Source organism: Cololabis saira, chromosome 3 (assembly GCF_033807715.1).
Source record: "Cololabis saira isolate AMF1-May2022 chromosome 3, fColSai1.1, whole genome shotgun sequence".
In the NCBI taxonomy this organism is placed as follows: domain Eukaryota; kingdom Metazoa; phylum Chordata; class Actinopteri; order Beloniformes; family Belonidae; genus Cololabis; species Cololabis saira.
In genome coordinates, this window is record NC_084589.1 from 54,892,957 (window position 1) to 54,911,065 (window position 18,109).

At 43.3% G+C, this 18,109-nt stretch overlaps 1 protein-coding gene across 1 annotated transcript in view; it reads right to left on the bottom strand.

The window, feature by feature from the left end:
- The window catches only part of LOC133440527 (collagen alpha-6(VI) chain-like), a 92,930-nt gene that overhangs the window by 73,285 nt on the left and 1,536 nt on the right, over nucleotides 1-18,109 (bottom strand). The window contains exons 2-5 of the mRNA XM_061717803.1: nucleotides 12,724-12,823; nucleotides 11,523-12,110; nucleotides 6,434-7,099; nucleotides 69-361 (exon numbers count right to left, since the gene is read on the bottom strand). Coding sequence (XP_061573787.1) covers nucleotides 69-361; nucleotides 6,434-7,099; nucleotides 11,523-12,110; nucleotides 12,724-12,796 — 1,620 coding nt within the window. The 5' untranslated portion in view covers nucleotides 12,797-12,823. The remainder of the gene's footprint in view (nucleotides 1-68; nucleotides 362-6,433; nucleotides 7,100-11,522; nucleotides 12,111-12,723; nucleotides 12,824-18,109) is intronic.

An 18,109-nucleotide genomic window follows, 5' to 3' on the forward strand; every position in this document is an offset into this window, starting at 1 on the left:
GGAGCCCGGGTTTAGCGGTATGTTACGATCGGTGGAATCAAAGGTCTTTGCGAGGTCCAGAAACTCACCTGCTCCAGGGCGAAGTCCAGGGCGGCCCCGGTTCTGGTGCCGCCCCGCCGGTACGGGAGGGTCCGGATGAAGTTCAGGATGTCGCTCTTGTACTTGACGGAGTCGAGGTGGAGCCGGGCCATGGGCGTGGTGCTGTAGGTCACGATGCCCACCCTGACCCGGTTCAGACCCACGTCCAGGCTCGTCACCACCGACTCCAGGAAGTTACGGATCAGCTGGAAGTTGCTGCTCTGAATGCTGCCGGACTCGTCCACGATGAACACCACGTCTGCCACGTTGGCGCCTTTGCAATCTGTGAAGAGAGGGTCGTTAGTAGAGCTGGGTGTCATCACTGACCGGGCAATACGATACGATTCCGATCACTAGGTCCCAAGTCGATACGATTTACGATACGATTCCGATCACAAGGTCCCAAGTCGATACGATTTACGATACGATACGATTCGGATCACTAGGTCCCAAGTCGATACGATTTATGATACGATTCCGATCACTAGGTCCCAATACGATACGATTCCGATCACTAAGTCCCAAGTCGATACGATTCCGATACGATTCGGATCACTAGGTCCCAAGTTGATACGATTTACGATACGATACGATTCCGATCACTAGGTCCCAAGTCGATACGATTTACAATACAATACGATTCCGATCACTAGGTCCCAAGTCGATACGATTTACGATACGATTCCGATCACTAAGTCCCAAGTCGATACGATTTATGATACGATTCCGATCACTAAGTCCCAAGTCGATACGATTTATGATACGATTCGGATCACTAGGTCCCAATACGATACGATTTACGATACGATACGATTCCGATCACTAGGTCCCAAGTCGATACGATTTACGATACGATTCCGATCACTAAGTCCCAAGTCGATACGATTCCGATACGATTCGGATCACTAGGTCCCAAGTCGATACGATTTACGATACGATTCCGATCACTAGGTCCCAAGTCGATACGATTTACGATACGATACGATTCTGATACACTAGCTCCCAAGTCGATACGATTTACGATACGATACGATTCCGATCACTAGGTCCCAAGTCGATATGATTTATGATACGATTCCGATCACTAGGTCCCAAGTCGATACAATTTACGATACGATACGATTCCGATCACTAGGTCCCAAGTCGATACAATTTACGATACGATACGATTCCGATCACTAGGTCCCAAGTCGATACGATTTACGATACGATACGATTCCGATCACTAGGTTCCAAGTCGATATGATTTACGATACAATACGATCACTAGGTCCCAAGTCGATACAATTTACGATACGATACGATTCCGATCACTAAGTCCCAAGTCGATACGATTCCGATACGATTCGGATCACTAGGTCCCAAGTTGATACGATTTACGATACGATACGATTCGGATCACTAGGTCCCAAGTCGATACGATTTACGATACGATACAATTCCGATACACTAGGTCCCAAGTCGATACGATTTACGATACGATACGATACGATTCCGATCACTAGGTTCCAAGTCGATATGATTTACGATACAATACGATCACTAGGTCCCAAGTCGATACGATTTACGATACGATACGATTCTGATACACTAGCTCCCAAGTCGATACGATTTACGATACGATACGATTCCGATCACTAGGTCCCAAGTCGATACGATACGATACGATACCGATCACTAGGTCCCAAGTCGATACGATTTACGATACGATACGATTCCGATCACTAGGTCCCAAGTCGATACGATTTACGATACGATTCCGATCACTAAGTCCCAAGTCGATACGATTTACGATACGATTCCGATCACTAGGTCCCAAGTCGATACGATTCCGATACGATTCGGATCACTAGGTCCCAAGTTGATACGATTTACGATACGATACGCTTCGGATCACTAGGTCCCAAGTCGATACGATTTACAATACAATACGATTCCGATCACTAGGTCCCAAGTCGATACGATTTACGATACGATTCCGATCACTAGGTCCCAAGTCGATACGATTTACGATACAATACGATACGATTCCGATCACTAGGTCCCAAGTCGATACGATACGATACGATACCGATCACTAGGTCCCAAGTCGATACGATTTACGATACGATACGATTCTGATACACTAGCTCCCAAGTCGATACGATTTACGATACGATACGATTCCGATCACTAGGTCCCAAGTCGATACGATACGATACGATACCGATACAATTCCGATACACTAGGTCCCAAGTCGATACGATTCCGATACGATTCCGATACAATTCCGATACACTAGGTCCCAAGTCAATACGATACGATTCCGATCACTAGGTCCCAAGTGGATACGATTTACGATACAATATTCTAGTTACATTACCAATTTTGCTTTGGCAATGGAAGGGATTCTCAAAAAAACTAAGGGTTGGTCGAGGGAGCAACGCCCAGGACTGACTTAGCTAGGAGCACTGGGTCATAAAATGGGGAAAAAATCTGGAGAAAAAAAAATGTTTTTGTTATTTTTTTGTCGTTAGCTGATACATCTACATCGTAGCTATGGTGGGAACAGAAATACCGACTACGTTTCTATGCAGTCAAAATTCAGGTTAAGGTCAATATTCCGGTGACTGAAACATTGGGAATATTCCGTTTCCATGCGTGAGCTAACAGGGTTATCCCTGTATCCATGGTAACAGGGTTATCCCTGTATCCATGGTGATTAATCATTTATCTGGATCAAACCAGCTGCTTCTTCTTGCTGTATCCAAATCCACAACAACAACAACAGCAGCATGGGGGATAATCGACAGCCCGCATGTTCTGGTCTGGCGTTCCTACAAATCCTGCTGCAACTTTTCTCTCACCTTCTTTTAAATCTTCTATCCCGGTACTTTCTACCGTTAGTTAGAGAAACAACAGGCAGAAAACAGGTGAATCGTTCAGTTGCAGCTACAAGCACCAACATTGGCACACATCCTCCTTAGGGGTTGCTCTTTTGATAAAACCATTGTGCCAAAAAAAACACACACAAAACCTGTAACAATACTAAAGTATACACTGCCATCCATTTTACCAGTGTCAAACATAACAAAAAAAACTCAGATTTTGCAGAATATTAGGATTCTGGGACTGATATCTGGTACAAGGAAGCCAAAGTGTAAGTCCATGGGTCCAAATTTAGATTCTACATAGTGAAAAGGTTATGATTTGACACCAAGATCATTCCAATAGGACAACTCTATTGGATTTTATTGCGAAATGCAATATTACTGTATATTCGATGGCGGCCATCTTGAAAAAAGGCTGCCATCTTTTTTTTTTTTTTTTTGGCACAATGATTTTATCAAAAGAGCAACCCCTAAGGAGTATGTGTGACAATTCTGGTGCTTGTAGCCGCAACTGAACGATTATTCCTGTTATTTCTCTAACTACGTCTACAAATGCAGAAATGTTCATATCCTTCATTACATTTATGAAGTGATTAGTCTCCTCCTGAGGGGTATTTATTCCAGGAAGCAGGTTCAACAAAGTCCGAGTTTAAACCTGAACTCCGAGTTGACTTAACCTGAGAAAGGAAACTCTGAGTTTTCGGTTCCAGAACAGGATATGAGTTAGTTCAATCAACTCTGAGTTTGTTAAGCTTGAGTTAAAAAGCATCATCAGTAGAGCCCTGAAACAAGGAGTCACCATGGCAACCGGCGACAACAAAAGAGCGACATACGTTTTCTTTTTTTTTTTTTTTTACTTTATTTAACATTTCAATTTACAAAATCCCTTTGAGGAAACATTAGTTTGCATCTGAAGATCCACATACTTCACGCCACTGGAGTTAGAAGTGTTAATATGTGCGTATGGCGAGTATGAGAGCAGATTTCAGCTGCAGCAGCAAAGGAGAAAATTGGCGTGGGAGAAAGTTGCTGCAGTCAATGTGTAAGTTTGAATGCAGTATTCATTTAACATTTAAGCACACTGTCTTATAATATTACAGATGAAAACGGAATGGTATTGAATGAAATGTTATTGTCATTTAGATCAGGGGCAGCCGCCACACCTCGGCTTCAGGGGAAAATGTAAATGTTTTTTTCATTTTTTTTATACATTTATGGAATTACTCTGTGTCTATTTGTATTGATTTATTCTATTACTTAATACATATAAAATAACTACAAATGCATATCAGAACAACATGATGGATTTCACTAGGTGTTATCTTTCCCAACACTCATACCCCGTCATATGATGAAATGTGATGTCCCAGCGTCCCTGAAGACAGCGGTCGCTATCAATCTCGTTTTTAGCTCTGCAGTGTTACTAACTTACAAACTTACAAAACTTACTAACTTACACAAATGAAAAGGAAGCAGACAACCACGCAATTTAAAAAAAAAAGAAAGAAATGGCAAGTGATTGTCCAATGTTGCCCCAGCAGCAGCAGATATTAACGAGGCTGATGGATTAATTATGGAAGTTCATCTAAGGTAAGATATCAAATCACCCTACCCTCTTATAAATCTGTTTAAGGGAAATATTTGACTTTGTTTTACTCTCTCTTTCTTTCTCTCTTCTGCTCCTCCCTCTCCTTTTTGCATTTGGACTTTAACTGTTAGAAGTTAAACTGGGATGTCCCTGTGTTATTGTTGCACTGACATAGTGAATAAAATACGTTGCGTTTGTTAGATGCAGTTAGGTGCAGAAAACGGATGTGTATTATTGTGTAAAGGCCCATTGGCTGAATTGAGGCCACTGAGGGAGGAGACGGAGAGAAACTCAGGGTTTATTGAAGTAAACCTGCTAGCGAGCAGGTTAGGTTCAGAGGCTCAGTTGCCGTAGTAACTAGTGATGCACCGAAATGAAAATTTGTGGCCGAAACCAAAACCGAAATTAATAATAAACACTTGGCCGAATACCGAACATGGTTCTTCAGCAGTTTTTCATTTATTTTGCCAATTTTTTCACCATTGCATTAATCAAATAAATTTGATTTAGGCTTTTTAAAGAAAGAAATCTTTTACAAAATTACAAGGTAGAAAATATCTATTGAACATAAAAAACTGAACATTTTTTAATTTCCAGCATTATGTTGTTTTGGTTCCACCTCCTGGTGAATGTTGGTAAAATCCTTATGGGGTTACTTTTTGGTTGGCCAATGATTTATGTGTTGCGCAACGTTACGGAGCGGCCAGTCTATTTCCTTATTTTACAACGCCGTTATTAATTGTTAATTTTTTTCCCCACTTATTCCACTGAACACCGAAAGTGTTTTTTTGCCATTTTCGGCCGAACAATTTGGGTTACTGAACAATCGGTGAATCACTAACAGTAACTGACTCAGAGTTTGAGTTAACTCGCTTTCTGGAACTGAAAACTCCGGATTTCCCTCATCTCAGGCTTAACAAACTCAGGATTTTCACTAAACCTGCTTCCTGGAATAAATACCCCTCTGGTCTTGGTTTCTCCGTGTTTAGAAGAACTTCCTGGACTCAAAAGACCAGGATTCCTTGTGAACAGAGCATGTGCAGAAAACAAAATTCATGTTCCTGTTGATGGAGAAATCCCATTAGGCTAAACATGACCAAATATTCAGTTAGAAAAGGAGGAACCCAGGGTCCTATGAGCAAATTCCGGTTATTCAAAGGGGTTATTGGTGTTTACATGGCCGTGGAACCGGCTTATTGCTAATATTCCGGTTAGAAAAGGGTTATTGATGCATGCAGGCCAGCTGACAGTCGTGCCGGGGCCCGGGACAAAATAATCTAAGATGGGCCCCCCTGCACCTGGATCTCTCCTTCTCCTCTCCCTCTGCTCTTCAGGTTTTTATACAAGCTAATGGACATTAGCATTAGAGCTAGCCAGTTAGGTTAAGTTACAAGGTTGGTAAACGTTGTAACTGTTTCTTACCTTGCTCTACGCTGACTTTATTAATTCCAGCTTCACCGTCACCACCTTTTTAAAATATTTGTGTAGAGAATCTATGAGGCCTCTATTTTCTTCTTCTCTTTTCTCTTTTCTCTTCTTTTCTGAGCACCGGACTTGTGCTGACCAGACATTTTGACCATTCTAATGGTTGAATTAAATGATAACATCGGCGGCCAAACCATTTTAGTGTTGGGGGTTCTTGACCACAAGGACAATTAGGAAGAAAACAAATAACAAGCTTTTATGTAACTCAAATACTACATATGTTTTCCACAAATAGGCATATTTTGAAACATTTTAAAAAATGATTCCATAATTTAATGAGAATTAATTATTTTTTAATTTTTAATTTTTTCTTCTCTTCAGTCCCCCCCCCCCCCCCGATCTCATGCAAAAAGTTGACTACATTTTTTTTTAGTAGATCCAGCACAATATTTGTATCAGTGTACTTCCTCACCTTCAGCGACCATCGGATCCATCGTCTTCATCGTGTCAAACGCCCCCACCGTGTCCGTCTGAACGCTGGTACTGACGTTCAGCAGTTTGCTTATTTTGAAGTCGTGAAACAGACGCTTGTCTTTGACATGTGCGTCTATTTGGTAGGCGAGGATATCCTCCAGTATTCCCGGCAGTCCCGGCCCCCCCGGCCCCGCCGGGCCCCCCGGCCCCGCCGGGCCCCTTGGTCCAAACCGGCCCAGCTCCACTCCCGTTGCCAGGACATCTTTGGCCGCCCAGAACACCGAATCGTCCGACTCCTTCCCCAGAACCACGTACAGGAACTGCCGGGCCCCCCGGTGCGCGCGGCCGCCGACCTCCGGCCCGAAGAAGTTCCGGGCGGCGAACTCCAGAGCGGCGCCCAGGTTGGACGGCTGCTTGGACTCCGAGTCCAGCCTGAAACCCTTCACGGCCTTCATGACCTGCGCTTTGGTGTCGTGGGAGTCCAGGCGGAAGTCCACCTTGACCCGTTCCCCGTACTGGGCCAAGCCGAAGCGGTAGCCGGACCGGCCCACCGAATCCATCTGGCCGATCAGCTTTTGGAGCTCGCTCCGGAACTGGGCGAACTGTCGCGGCGACAAACCGCTGTCCACCAGGAAGAAGGTGTCTGCAAACGGGTCGGCCAGCGCTGAAACAAGGCGGGACAAGCGTGTTCATTAATTAAACCTGGTTAGGATTTTATTAAATGGTTAAGAGTTCCTCCTGTTCAGGAGTTCAGCTTTAGTTCAGCTGTTTTCTCTAGTTGCAGGGTCAACTCCTGTTTTATGACTAGGCTGTTTCCTCTAGTTACAGGGTCAACTCCTGTTTTATGACTAAGCTGTTTTCTCTAGTTGCAGGGTCAACTCCTGTTTTATGACTAGGCTGTTTCCTCTAGTCAACTCCTGTTTTATGACTAGGCTGTTTCCTCTAGTCAACTCCTGTTTTATGACTAGGATGTTTTCTCTAGTTGCAGGGTCAACTCCTGTTTTATGACTAGGCTGTTTTCTCTAGTTGCAGGGTCAACTCCTGTTTTATGACTAGGCTGTTTTCTCTAGTTGCAGGGTCAACTCCTGTTTTATGACTAGGCTGTTTCCTCTAGTTGCAGGGTCAACTCCTGTTTTATGACTAGGCTGTTTCCTCTAGTCAACTCCTGTTTTATGACTAGGCTGTTTTCTCTAGTCAACTCCTGTTTTATGACTAGGCTGTTTTCTCTAGTTGCAGGGTCAACTCCTGTTTTATGACTAGGCTGTTTCCTCTAGTTGCAGGGTCAACTCCTGTTTCGTGACTAGGCTGTTTTCTCTAGTTGCAGGGTCAACTCCTGTTTTATGACTAGGCTGTTTCTCTAGTCAACTCCTGTTTTATGACTAGGCTGTTTTCTCTAGTCAACTCCTGTTTTATGACTAGGCTGTTTCCTCTAGTTGCAGGGTCAACTCCTGTTTTATGACTAGGCTGTTTCCTCTAGTTGCAGGGTCAACTCCTGTTTTATGACTAGGCTGTTTCCTCTAGTTGCAGGGTCAACTCCTGTTTTATGACTAGGCTGTTTTCTCTAGTTGCAGGGCCAACTCCTGTTTTATGACTAGGCTGTTTCCTCTAGTTGCAGGGTCAACTCCTGTTTTATGACTAGGCTGTTTTCTCTAGTTGCAGGGTCAACTCCTGTTTTATGACTAGGGTGTTTCCTCTAGTTGCAGAGTCAACTCCTGTTTTATGACTAGGCTGTTTCCTCTAGTTGCAGGGTCAACTCCTGTTTTATGACTAGGCTGTTTCCTGTAGTTGCAGGGTCAACTCCTGTTTTATGACTAGGCTGTTTACTCTAGTTGCAGGGTCAACTCCTGTTTTATGACTAGGCTGTTTCCTCTAGTTGCAGGGTCAACTCCTGTTTTATGACTAGGCTGTTTACTCTAGTTGCAGGGTCAACTCCTGTTTTATGACTAGGCTGTTTACTCTAGTTGCAGGGTCAACTCCTGTTTTATGACTAGGCTGTTTCCTCTAGTTGCAGGGTCAACTCCTGTTTTATGACTAGGCTGTTTCCTCTAGTTGCAGGGTCAACTCCTGTTTCGTGACTAGGCTGTTTTCTCTAGTCAACTCCTGTTTTATGACTAGGCTGTTTTCTCTAGTCAACTCCTGTTTTATGACTAGGCTGTTTCCTCTAGTTGCAGGGTCAACTCCTGTTTTATGACTAGGCTGTTTCTCTAGTCAACTCCTGTTTTATGACTAGGCTGTTTTCTCTAGTCAACTCCTGTTTTATGACTAGGCTGTTTCCTCTAGTTGCAGGGTCAACTCCTGTTTTATGACTAGGCTGTTTCCTCTAGTTGCAGGGTCAACTCCTGTTTTATGACTAGGCTGTTTCCTCTAGTTGCAGGATCAACTCCTGTTTTATGACTAGGCTGTTTCCTCTAGTTGCAGGATCAACTCCTGTTTTATGACTAGGCTGTTTCCTCTAGTTGCAGGGTCAACTCCTGTTTTATGACTAGGCTGTTTTCTCTAGTTGCAGGGCCAACTCCTGTTTTATGACTAGGCTGTTTCCTCTAGTTGCAGGGTCAACTCCTGTTTTATGACTAGGCTGTTTTCTCTAGTTGCAGGGTCAACTCCTGTTTTATGACTAGGGTGTTTCCTCTAGTTGCAGAGTCAACTCCTGTTTTATGACTAGGCTGTTTCCTCTAGTCAACTCCTGTTTTATGACTAGGCTGTTTCCTCTAGTCAACTCCTGTTTTATGACTAGGCTGTTTTCTCTAGTTTCGGGGTCAACTCCGGTTTTATGACTAGGCTGTTTTCTCTAGTTGCAGGGTCAACTCCTGTTTTATGACTAGGCTGTTTCCTCTAGTTGCAGGGTCAACTCCTGTTTTATGACTAGGCTGTTTCCTCTAGTTGCAGGGTAAACTCCTGTTTTATGACTAGGCTGTTTTCTCTAGTTGCAGGGTCAACTCCTGTTTCATGACTAGGCTGTTTCCTCTAGTTGCAGGGTAAACTCCTGTTTTATGACTAGGCTGTTTTCTCTAGTTGCAGGGTCAACTCCTGTTTTATGACTAGGCTGTTTCCTCTAGTTGCAGGGTCAACTCCTGTTTTATGACTAGGCTGTTTCCTCTAGTTGCAGGGTCAACTCCTGTTTTATGACTAGGCTGTTTCCTCTAGTTGCAGGGTCAACTCCTGTTTCATGACTAGGCTGTTTCCTCTAGTTGCAGGGTCAACTCCTGTTTTATGACTAGGCTGTTTCCTCTAGTTGCAGGGTCAACTCCTGTTTTATGACTAGGCTGTTTCCTCTAGTTGCAGGGTCAACTCCTGTTTTATGACTAGGCTGTTTCCTCTAGTTGCAGGGTCAACTCCTGTTTTATGACTAGGCTGTTTCCTCTAGTTGCAGGGTCAACTCCTGTTTCATGACTAGGCTGTTTTCTCTAGTTGCAGGGTCAACTCCTGTTTCATGACTAGGCTGTTTTCTCTAGTTGCAGGGTCAACTCCTGTTTTATGACTAGGCTGTTTTCTCTAGTTGCAGGGTCAACTCCTGTTTTATGACTAGGCTGTTTTCTCTAGTTGCAGGGTCAACTCCTGTTTCATGACTAGGCTGTTTTCTCTAGTGGCAGGGTCAACTCCTGTTTTATGACTAGGCTGTTTCCTCTAGTTGCAGGGTCAACTCCTGTTTTATGACTAGGCTGTTTTCTCTAGTTGCAGGGTCAACTCCTGTTTTATGACTAGGCTGTTTTCTCTAGTCAACTCCTGTTTTATGACTAGGCTGTTTCCTCTAGTTCCAGGGTCAACTCCTGTTTTATGACTAGGCTGTTTTCTCTAGTTGCAGGATCAACTCCTGTTTTATGACTAGGCTGTTTCCTCTAGTTGCAGGGTCAACTCCTGTTTTATGACTAGGCTGTTTTCTCTAGTCAACTCCTGTTTTATGACTAGGCTGTTTCCTCTAGTTGCAGGGTCAACTCCTGTTTTATGACTAGGCTGTTTCCTCTAGTTGCAGGGTCAACTCCTGTTTTATGACTAGGCTGTTTCCTCTAGTTGCAGGGTCAACTCCTGTTTTATGACTAGGCTGTTTTCTCTAGTCAACTCCTGTTTTATGACTAGGCTGTTTCCTCTAGTTGCAGGGTCAACTCCTGTTTTATGACTAGGCTGTTTTCTCTAGTTGCAGGGTCAACTCCTGTTTTATGACTAGGCTGTTTCCTCTAGTTGCAGGGTCAACTCCTGTTTTATGACTAGGCTGTTTCCTCTAGTTGCAGGGTCAACTCCTGTTTTATGACTAGGCTGTTTCCTCTAGTTGCAGGGTCAACTCCTGTTTTATGACTAGGCTGTTTCCTCTAGTTGCAGGGTCAACTCCTGTTTTATGACTAGGCTGTTTCCTCTAGTTGCAGGGTCAACTCCTGTTTTATGACTAGGCTGTTTCCTCTAGTTGCAGGGTCAACTCCTGTTTTATGACTAGGCTGTTTTCTCTAGTTGCAGGGTCAATAGGGCCTGCCTAATTTCTGGCATTTATCCCGATAACGATAAAAATGACGTTAAAAAAATTAAAATTCAACTCCACCTTTGTAACTATAAATCTATCACTCTCTCAGATCCGCCATGTTTGTTACACAAAAACCTCATCAACGGGAATTTATCCTTCTTTCTTTCTTTCTTTCTTTCTTTCTTTCTTTCTTTCTTTCTTTCTTTCTTTCTTTCTTTCTTTCTTTCTTTCTTTCTTTCTTTCTTTCTTTCTTTCTTTCTTTCTTTCTTTCTTCCTTCCTTCCTTCATGCACACGCACGTGTTGATTTAACACAGAACCATAAATCAGTTTTACACAAAAACGTCATCAACGGGAATTTATCGTTTTTACCGTGAGATACAAATTCTTACCGTGGGGAATTTATTTGACGGTTTATCGTGAACGGTAAAATATCTCCCATTCCTAAGGGTCAACTCCTGTTTTATGACTAGGCTGTTTCCTCATTGTGCATGATATAATAAAAGCTTGTATTTTCTTATGGTGCACCAGACAAACAAACACGCAGGATCTTTCAATTGCCAAGTTACACACAAATCAAGGAGTACGCAATCATAAATGTTTCCCATGATTTCCTCTCCATGGTTTTTTGGTGCTTACCTTGTCTCTGGCCCTCCATGGAGCTGCACACGTTCTCCAGCAGCGTTCCCGCCATGGCCTGCAGGGCCTGGAAGTTCTCCATGGTGTAGAGGAACTGCTCGTGGGGCCAGCTGGCGATGGAGCGCAGCTGCGTCCGGTTGTACTCGCCCACGCCCACGCCGAACATGGTGACGCCGTGCCGCCGCAGGAGCAGCGCGGCGGTCTCCACCTCGTCCAGGGACTCCCCGTCCGTCAATACCACGGCGATCTGGGGCACCCGCTGGCCGACCCGGCTGCCGGCGACGGCCGTGAAGTATTCCTCCCGCAGGAAGTTCAGCGCCTTCCCCGTCTGCGTGCCGCCGCCGCGGTAGGGCAGCTGCTCCACCGCCGCCAGCAGGGACTTCCTGTCCGAGTGGCTCCTCAGCAGGAACTCCGGGTGCGTCTCGTAGCCGTACTGCGCCAGGCCGATCTGGACCTTCTTGGCGCCGATGTCCAGGCCCTGGATGATGTTGCGGAGGAAAGTTCGGACTTCCCCAAAGTTCTCGGCGCCGATGCTGTCGGAGCCGTCGACCAGGAAGACGATGTCGGCCACCGTGGCGTTTTCACACTCTGGTCAGGGAGAGAGGAGTTAGTTGATAACGCAGCCGCAGATGCCAGTCGCAGACGCCAACGCAGGCGCCAACATAATCGCCAACGCAGACACCAGTTAATACTGCAGCCGCTGACGCCAGTCGCAGTTGCCAACATAGACACCAGTCGCAGACGCAGACGTCAGTCACAGACCCCAATGCAGAAGCAAGAGGGAGATGGCAGATACAGTCACCAGACGCCAACGCAGACGGCAGCTGCAGTTACAGACGCAGTCGTCAGTTAATAACGCCAGCCGCAGACGCCAACGCGCCAGTCGCAGACGCCATATGCAGTTTCCAACATAAACTTCAACGCAGACACCAGTTAATACTGCAGCCGCTGACGCCAGTCGCAGACGGCAAATGCAGACGCAGTCGCAGACGCCAGTTAATAACGCCAGACGCCAGTCGCAGACGTCAGTCGCAGACCCAAATGCAGAAGCAAGAGGGAGACGGCAGACGCCGACGCCAGCTGCAGATGCAGTCACGAGACGCCAACGCAGACGCAGTTACAGACGCAGTCGCCAGTTAATAACGCCAGTCACAGATGCAGTCAGAGACGTATGCAGGCGTGTCCGACCTGAACTACCCACCTGAGCTCTGAGCAGCGACGCCGCAGAAGCAGGCGGCTGCGATGAGGCCGAGGAAACCGGCTCTGCTCCTCATGCTGGAAGATCCTGGTCCACGAAGTTCCTGCAGGAAAACAGAAGGAGTTTGGATCTTTATCCTCTGAGCTATCAAAGCTAAATTAGCTTTTAAAAGATTAAAGTCTAACGAAACAGACAAAAAAACAGCCCCGAGCATTTAATCACCTCTCTCTTGCAGCTGTGCTATAGTCTGTTTGTGTTATGAATAAGAATTTAGCAGTTAGCTGGAATGAAAGTAGATTTAAAAAACATAAAGGTTGGAATAACTTCTGATTTCCTGTTCCAGAACTCAGGTATGATTAAGTCCTGGTTTCAGGACGGGTGCACATTTACTAATAACACTTTAAATGAAGAAGAGAGTAACTAAGTTTAGATCTTGAGGGGGAGTAACAAGCTATTAAAACCGTCTACAAACCTCTAAAAACCGCCTGCACTAAAATACGTGTTTAAACTCATTAAAACACAAGTAACAGATCTGTGTGAACATAGTGTTTTCATTAACTTCCACATTAAAAAACACTAAAGTTCTTTTAATTTCCTGTTCAAACAGTTGTTGAGTCGATGCTTTAGTTCAGATTTCCAATTAAAGTTGATGAAAATAAGGTGAAAAACTGTTGTTAAACAAACACAAAAGACTGTGACAAAAACATGAAAACGGTTGGTGCTTCATCACGATCTGGCAACCTGCACATGCAGATCCACCGTAGCTGTCAACTCCTAACTCCTAACCTCTATCCTTAACTCCTAACCTTAACTCCTAACTCCTAACCTCTATCCTTAACTCCTAACCTTAACTCCTAAATGTGTGCTAGTCTGTGCATATCAATAAATATATGTGCAATTCATATATCATCATAAATTGTAGGCTATAATAACGATAAAATGTTCTAATTCTTAATTTACAACTGTCCTGAACGCATCAGGGCCGTGTGCCAACGCGGATTGGGTGTAAAGCCTGATTTATGGTTCTGCGTTAAATCGACGCAGAGCATACGCCGTAGGGTACGGCGCAGGCTACGGCGAGGTTATGCGGCGACGCGCAACCTTCGCCGTAGGCGCTGCGTTGGTGTAACGCGGTACCATAAATCAGCCTTAACAGTCACAGTGAAGGAGATTAGCGCTAAAGTTTAAAAGAGGACTAAGCATGTACAAAGTTTTGAATGTTACCCCGTTTTCCACGTTACCTGGATTATTTTGGGTTATGGAAGAGTCAACTACCGTTGGTGAGTGAGTGTAACCTTCATAAATAATGTCTTTATCAGTTTCTTGACCAGCTGCCTATTTTAATGAGCTTGTGTTGTTGTGAACGAGACTAGAGTCTATTCTCTGTTATAGAGCTCAGAAATGATGTTATAGACCGCTGCGTCTATATCTATCTAAATAGATTGTGTAATTTAGACCAGTTATGTTTTTTTTGTATTTAAATTGTATCAAAGAATGAACTGAGTCAGTCCGTGACTACCTGAGTTTTCAGCTCCGCGTGTGTGTGTGTGTGTGTGTGTGTGTGTGTGTGTGTGTGTGTGTGTGTGTGTGTGTGTGTGTGTGTGTGTGTGTGTGTGTGTGTGTGTGTGACTTTACTCTGCTTTCTGCAGCATAGGCCTATAGGCTTGGCTCACTAAAAGTGAGAATAAATGTAGTTTGATGGGTAGGATGATGTTGTTGAACGTTAAAATGACTATCATAAGGGCCCATGGAGAATACTCCGCCCCCAGACGGCTCTGCCCATGTGCAGCAGTAGAGGAGCCGGGTTCAAGTATTTATTAAAAGTGCTCGAGCTCGTTACAATACCATCCCGCACTCACATAAACCAGTCCGTGGTAAAATTAAAAACACTAATGCACAAGTTAAATGTTTTATTCTATTTATTTTACACTTTAATAAGAGATGCTTTTTAGTTTTGTAGCCAATTGAACAAACTTTAACTTTCAAATGCTATGATCAAAATAAAGGAAGAAAAAACTCGTCTTATACATTTGGGACTTTTTGTATTTTTTTTCCCGTTGTACCGAACCCGTACCGAACCGTGACCCCTGTACCGAGGTACGTACCGAACCGTGACTTGTGTGTACCGTGACACCCCTACCTCTAACCATAACCATAACCATAACCCTCTAACCCTAACCATAACCCTCTAACCCTAACCATAACCCTCTAACCCTAACCCTCTAACCATAACCATAACCATAACCCTCTAACCCTAACCATAACCCTCTAACCCTAACCATAACCCTCTAACCCTAACCATAACCCTCTAACCATAACCATAACCCTCTAACCCTAACCATAACCCTTTAACCCTAACCCTCTAACCATAACCATAACCATAACCCTCTAACACTAACCCTAACCCTCTAACCATAACCATAACCATAACCCTCTAACCCTAACCATAACCCTCTAACCCTAACCATAACCCTCTAACCCTAACCATAACCCTCTAACCATAACCATAACCCTCTAACCCTAACCATAACCCTTTAACCCTAACCCTCTAACCATAACCATAACCATAACCCTCTAACACTAACCATAACCCTCTAACCCTAACCATAACCATAACCCTCTAACCCTAACCATAACCATAACCCTCTAACCCTAACCATAACCATAACCCTCTAACCCTAACCATAACCATAACCCTCTAACCATAACCCTCTAACCCTAACCATAACCATAACCCTCTAACACTAACCATAACCCTCTAACCATAACCCTAACCCTAACCATAACCCTCTAACCCTAACCATAACCATAACCCTCTAACACTAACCATAACCCTCTAACCATAACCCTAACCCTAACCATAACCCTCTAACCCTAACCATAACCCTCTAACCATAACCATAACCCTCTAACCCTAACCATAACCCTCTAACCCTAACCCTCTAACCATAACCATAACCATAACCCTCTAACCCTAACCATAACCCTCTAACCCTAACCATAACCCTCTAACCCTAACCATAACCCTCTAACCATAACCATAACCCTCTAACCCTAACCATAACCCTTTAACCCTAACCCTCTAACCATAACCATAACCATAACCCTCTAACACTAACCATAACCCTCTAACCCTAACCATAACCATAACCCTCTAACCCTAACCATAACCATAACCCTCTAACCCTAACCATAACCATAACCCTCTAACCATAACCCTCTAACCCTAACCATAACCATAACCCTCTAACACTAACCATAACCCTCTAACCATAACCCTAACCCTAACCATAACCATAACCCTCTAACCCTAACCATAACCCTCTAACCATAACTCTCTAACCCTAACCATAACCATAACCATAACCCTCTAACCCTAACCATAACCATAACCCTCTAACCATAACCATAACCCTCTAACCATAACCCTCTAACCCTAACCATAACCATAACCATAACCCTCTAACCCTAACCATAACCATAACCCTCTAACCATAACCCTCTAACCCTAACCCTAACCATAACCATAACCCTCTAACCCTAACCCTAACCATAACCATAACCCTCTAACCATAACCCTCTAACCCTAACCCTAACCATAACCATAACCCTCTAACCCTAACCCTAACCATAACCATAACCCTCTAACCCTAACCATAACCATAACCCTCTAACCATAACCCTCTAACCCTAACCATAACCATAACCCTCTAACCATAACTCTCTAACCCTAACCATAACCATAACCCTCTAACACTAACCATAACCCTCTAACCCTAACCCTAACCATAACCCTCTAACCATAACTCTCTAACCCTAACCATAACCATAACCCTCTAACCATAACCCTCTAACCCTAACCATAACCATAACCCTCTAACCCTAACCATAACCATAACCCTCTAACCCTAACCATAACCATAACCATTTTTTTGATTGATTGATTGATTGATTTGTTTATTTCGAACACATAAAAAAATATAAGATTTTAAAACAAATTCAAAACATACAGAAAAAAAAGCAACAACAACAAAAACGTAATAAAAACAGGGGGAAAAAAAACAGTGTCCGAAAAGGAGCAGGTTGAAGTAAAACTTATTTAACCCTTCCCCTTTGTTACCTCTATCATAAATTAAACATAAATGTTAATAAATAGCTGCAATTACCTAATAGGCTACCAATTTTCCCATTAGTTGTGCCTTTGCACCTAACCAGCTAACAAACACCATATTGCCTTAACATAACTCCTCAACCAAATAACTTCCCAGAACTTCCTTTTTGTACCGTTTTTTAAATTGATTTATATTTGTACATTGCTTCAACCCATCACCCAACCTATTCCATAGATCCACTCCAACAACTGAGATACACATGCTTTTCCTTTTAGAATGAAAACATTGTTTTTTTAAATTAAATTTTCCTCTTAAATTATAACCCCCCTCCCTGTCACAAAACATTTTCTGTAAATTCCCTGGAAGTGAATCAGTTCTCGCTTTGAATATGATTTGAAGAGTTTTTAGTTTGACAATGTCCCAGAATTTCAACACATGCGACTTTAAAAACAGTGTGTTTGTGTGATCCTTATAACCCACATTGTGAAGTATCCTGATTGCTTTTTTTTGCATTCTGAATAGCGGTTGTAAATTGCTTATATATGTGTTGCCCCAAACTTCCACACAATAATCCAGATATGGTAATACTAGTGATGAATACAGAATGTGCAATGATTTATAATCCAGCATGTATCTTGTTCTCCCCAATATTGCTACACTCTTTGCCAGTTTTGTTCTTATATGATTTATATGGGGTTTCCAGCAGATTTTGTGATCCAGTATCACTCCCAGAAATTTATTTTCATACACCCTTTCAATAGGTACATTATTGATCGTTATTTGCACAGTATCAATTGGGATTGTGCGATTTCCAAACAACATAAATTTAGTTTTCTTAAGATTTAAAGATAATTTGTTAACATCAAACCAGTGTTTTAATTTTTTCATTTCTGCTGTGACCAACTCCAAAAGCTGCTGTAGATCTTCCCCAGAACAAAAGATATTTGTATCATCTGCGAATAAAACAAACTTAAATATTGCTGATGCTTTACATATGTCATTAATGTATAAAATAAAAAGTTTGGGTCCTAACACTGACCCCTGTGGGACCCCACAGGTAATGTCCAAAAGAGTTGACTTATGATCGCCCATCTGCACAAACTGCTGTCGGTTCTCAATGTAGCTTTTCACCCACCTCAGCACCACCCCTCTTATACCAAGCTTTTCTAATTTATTAATTAATATATCATGGTTGATGGTATCAAATGCCTTCTTTAAGTCTAAGAATATTCCTACTGCATACTTCCTGTTATCTAAACTATTGATAATTTCTTCAG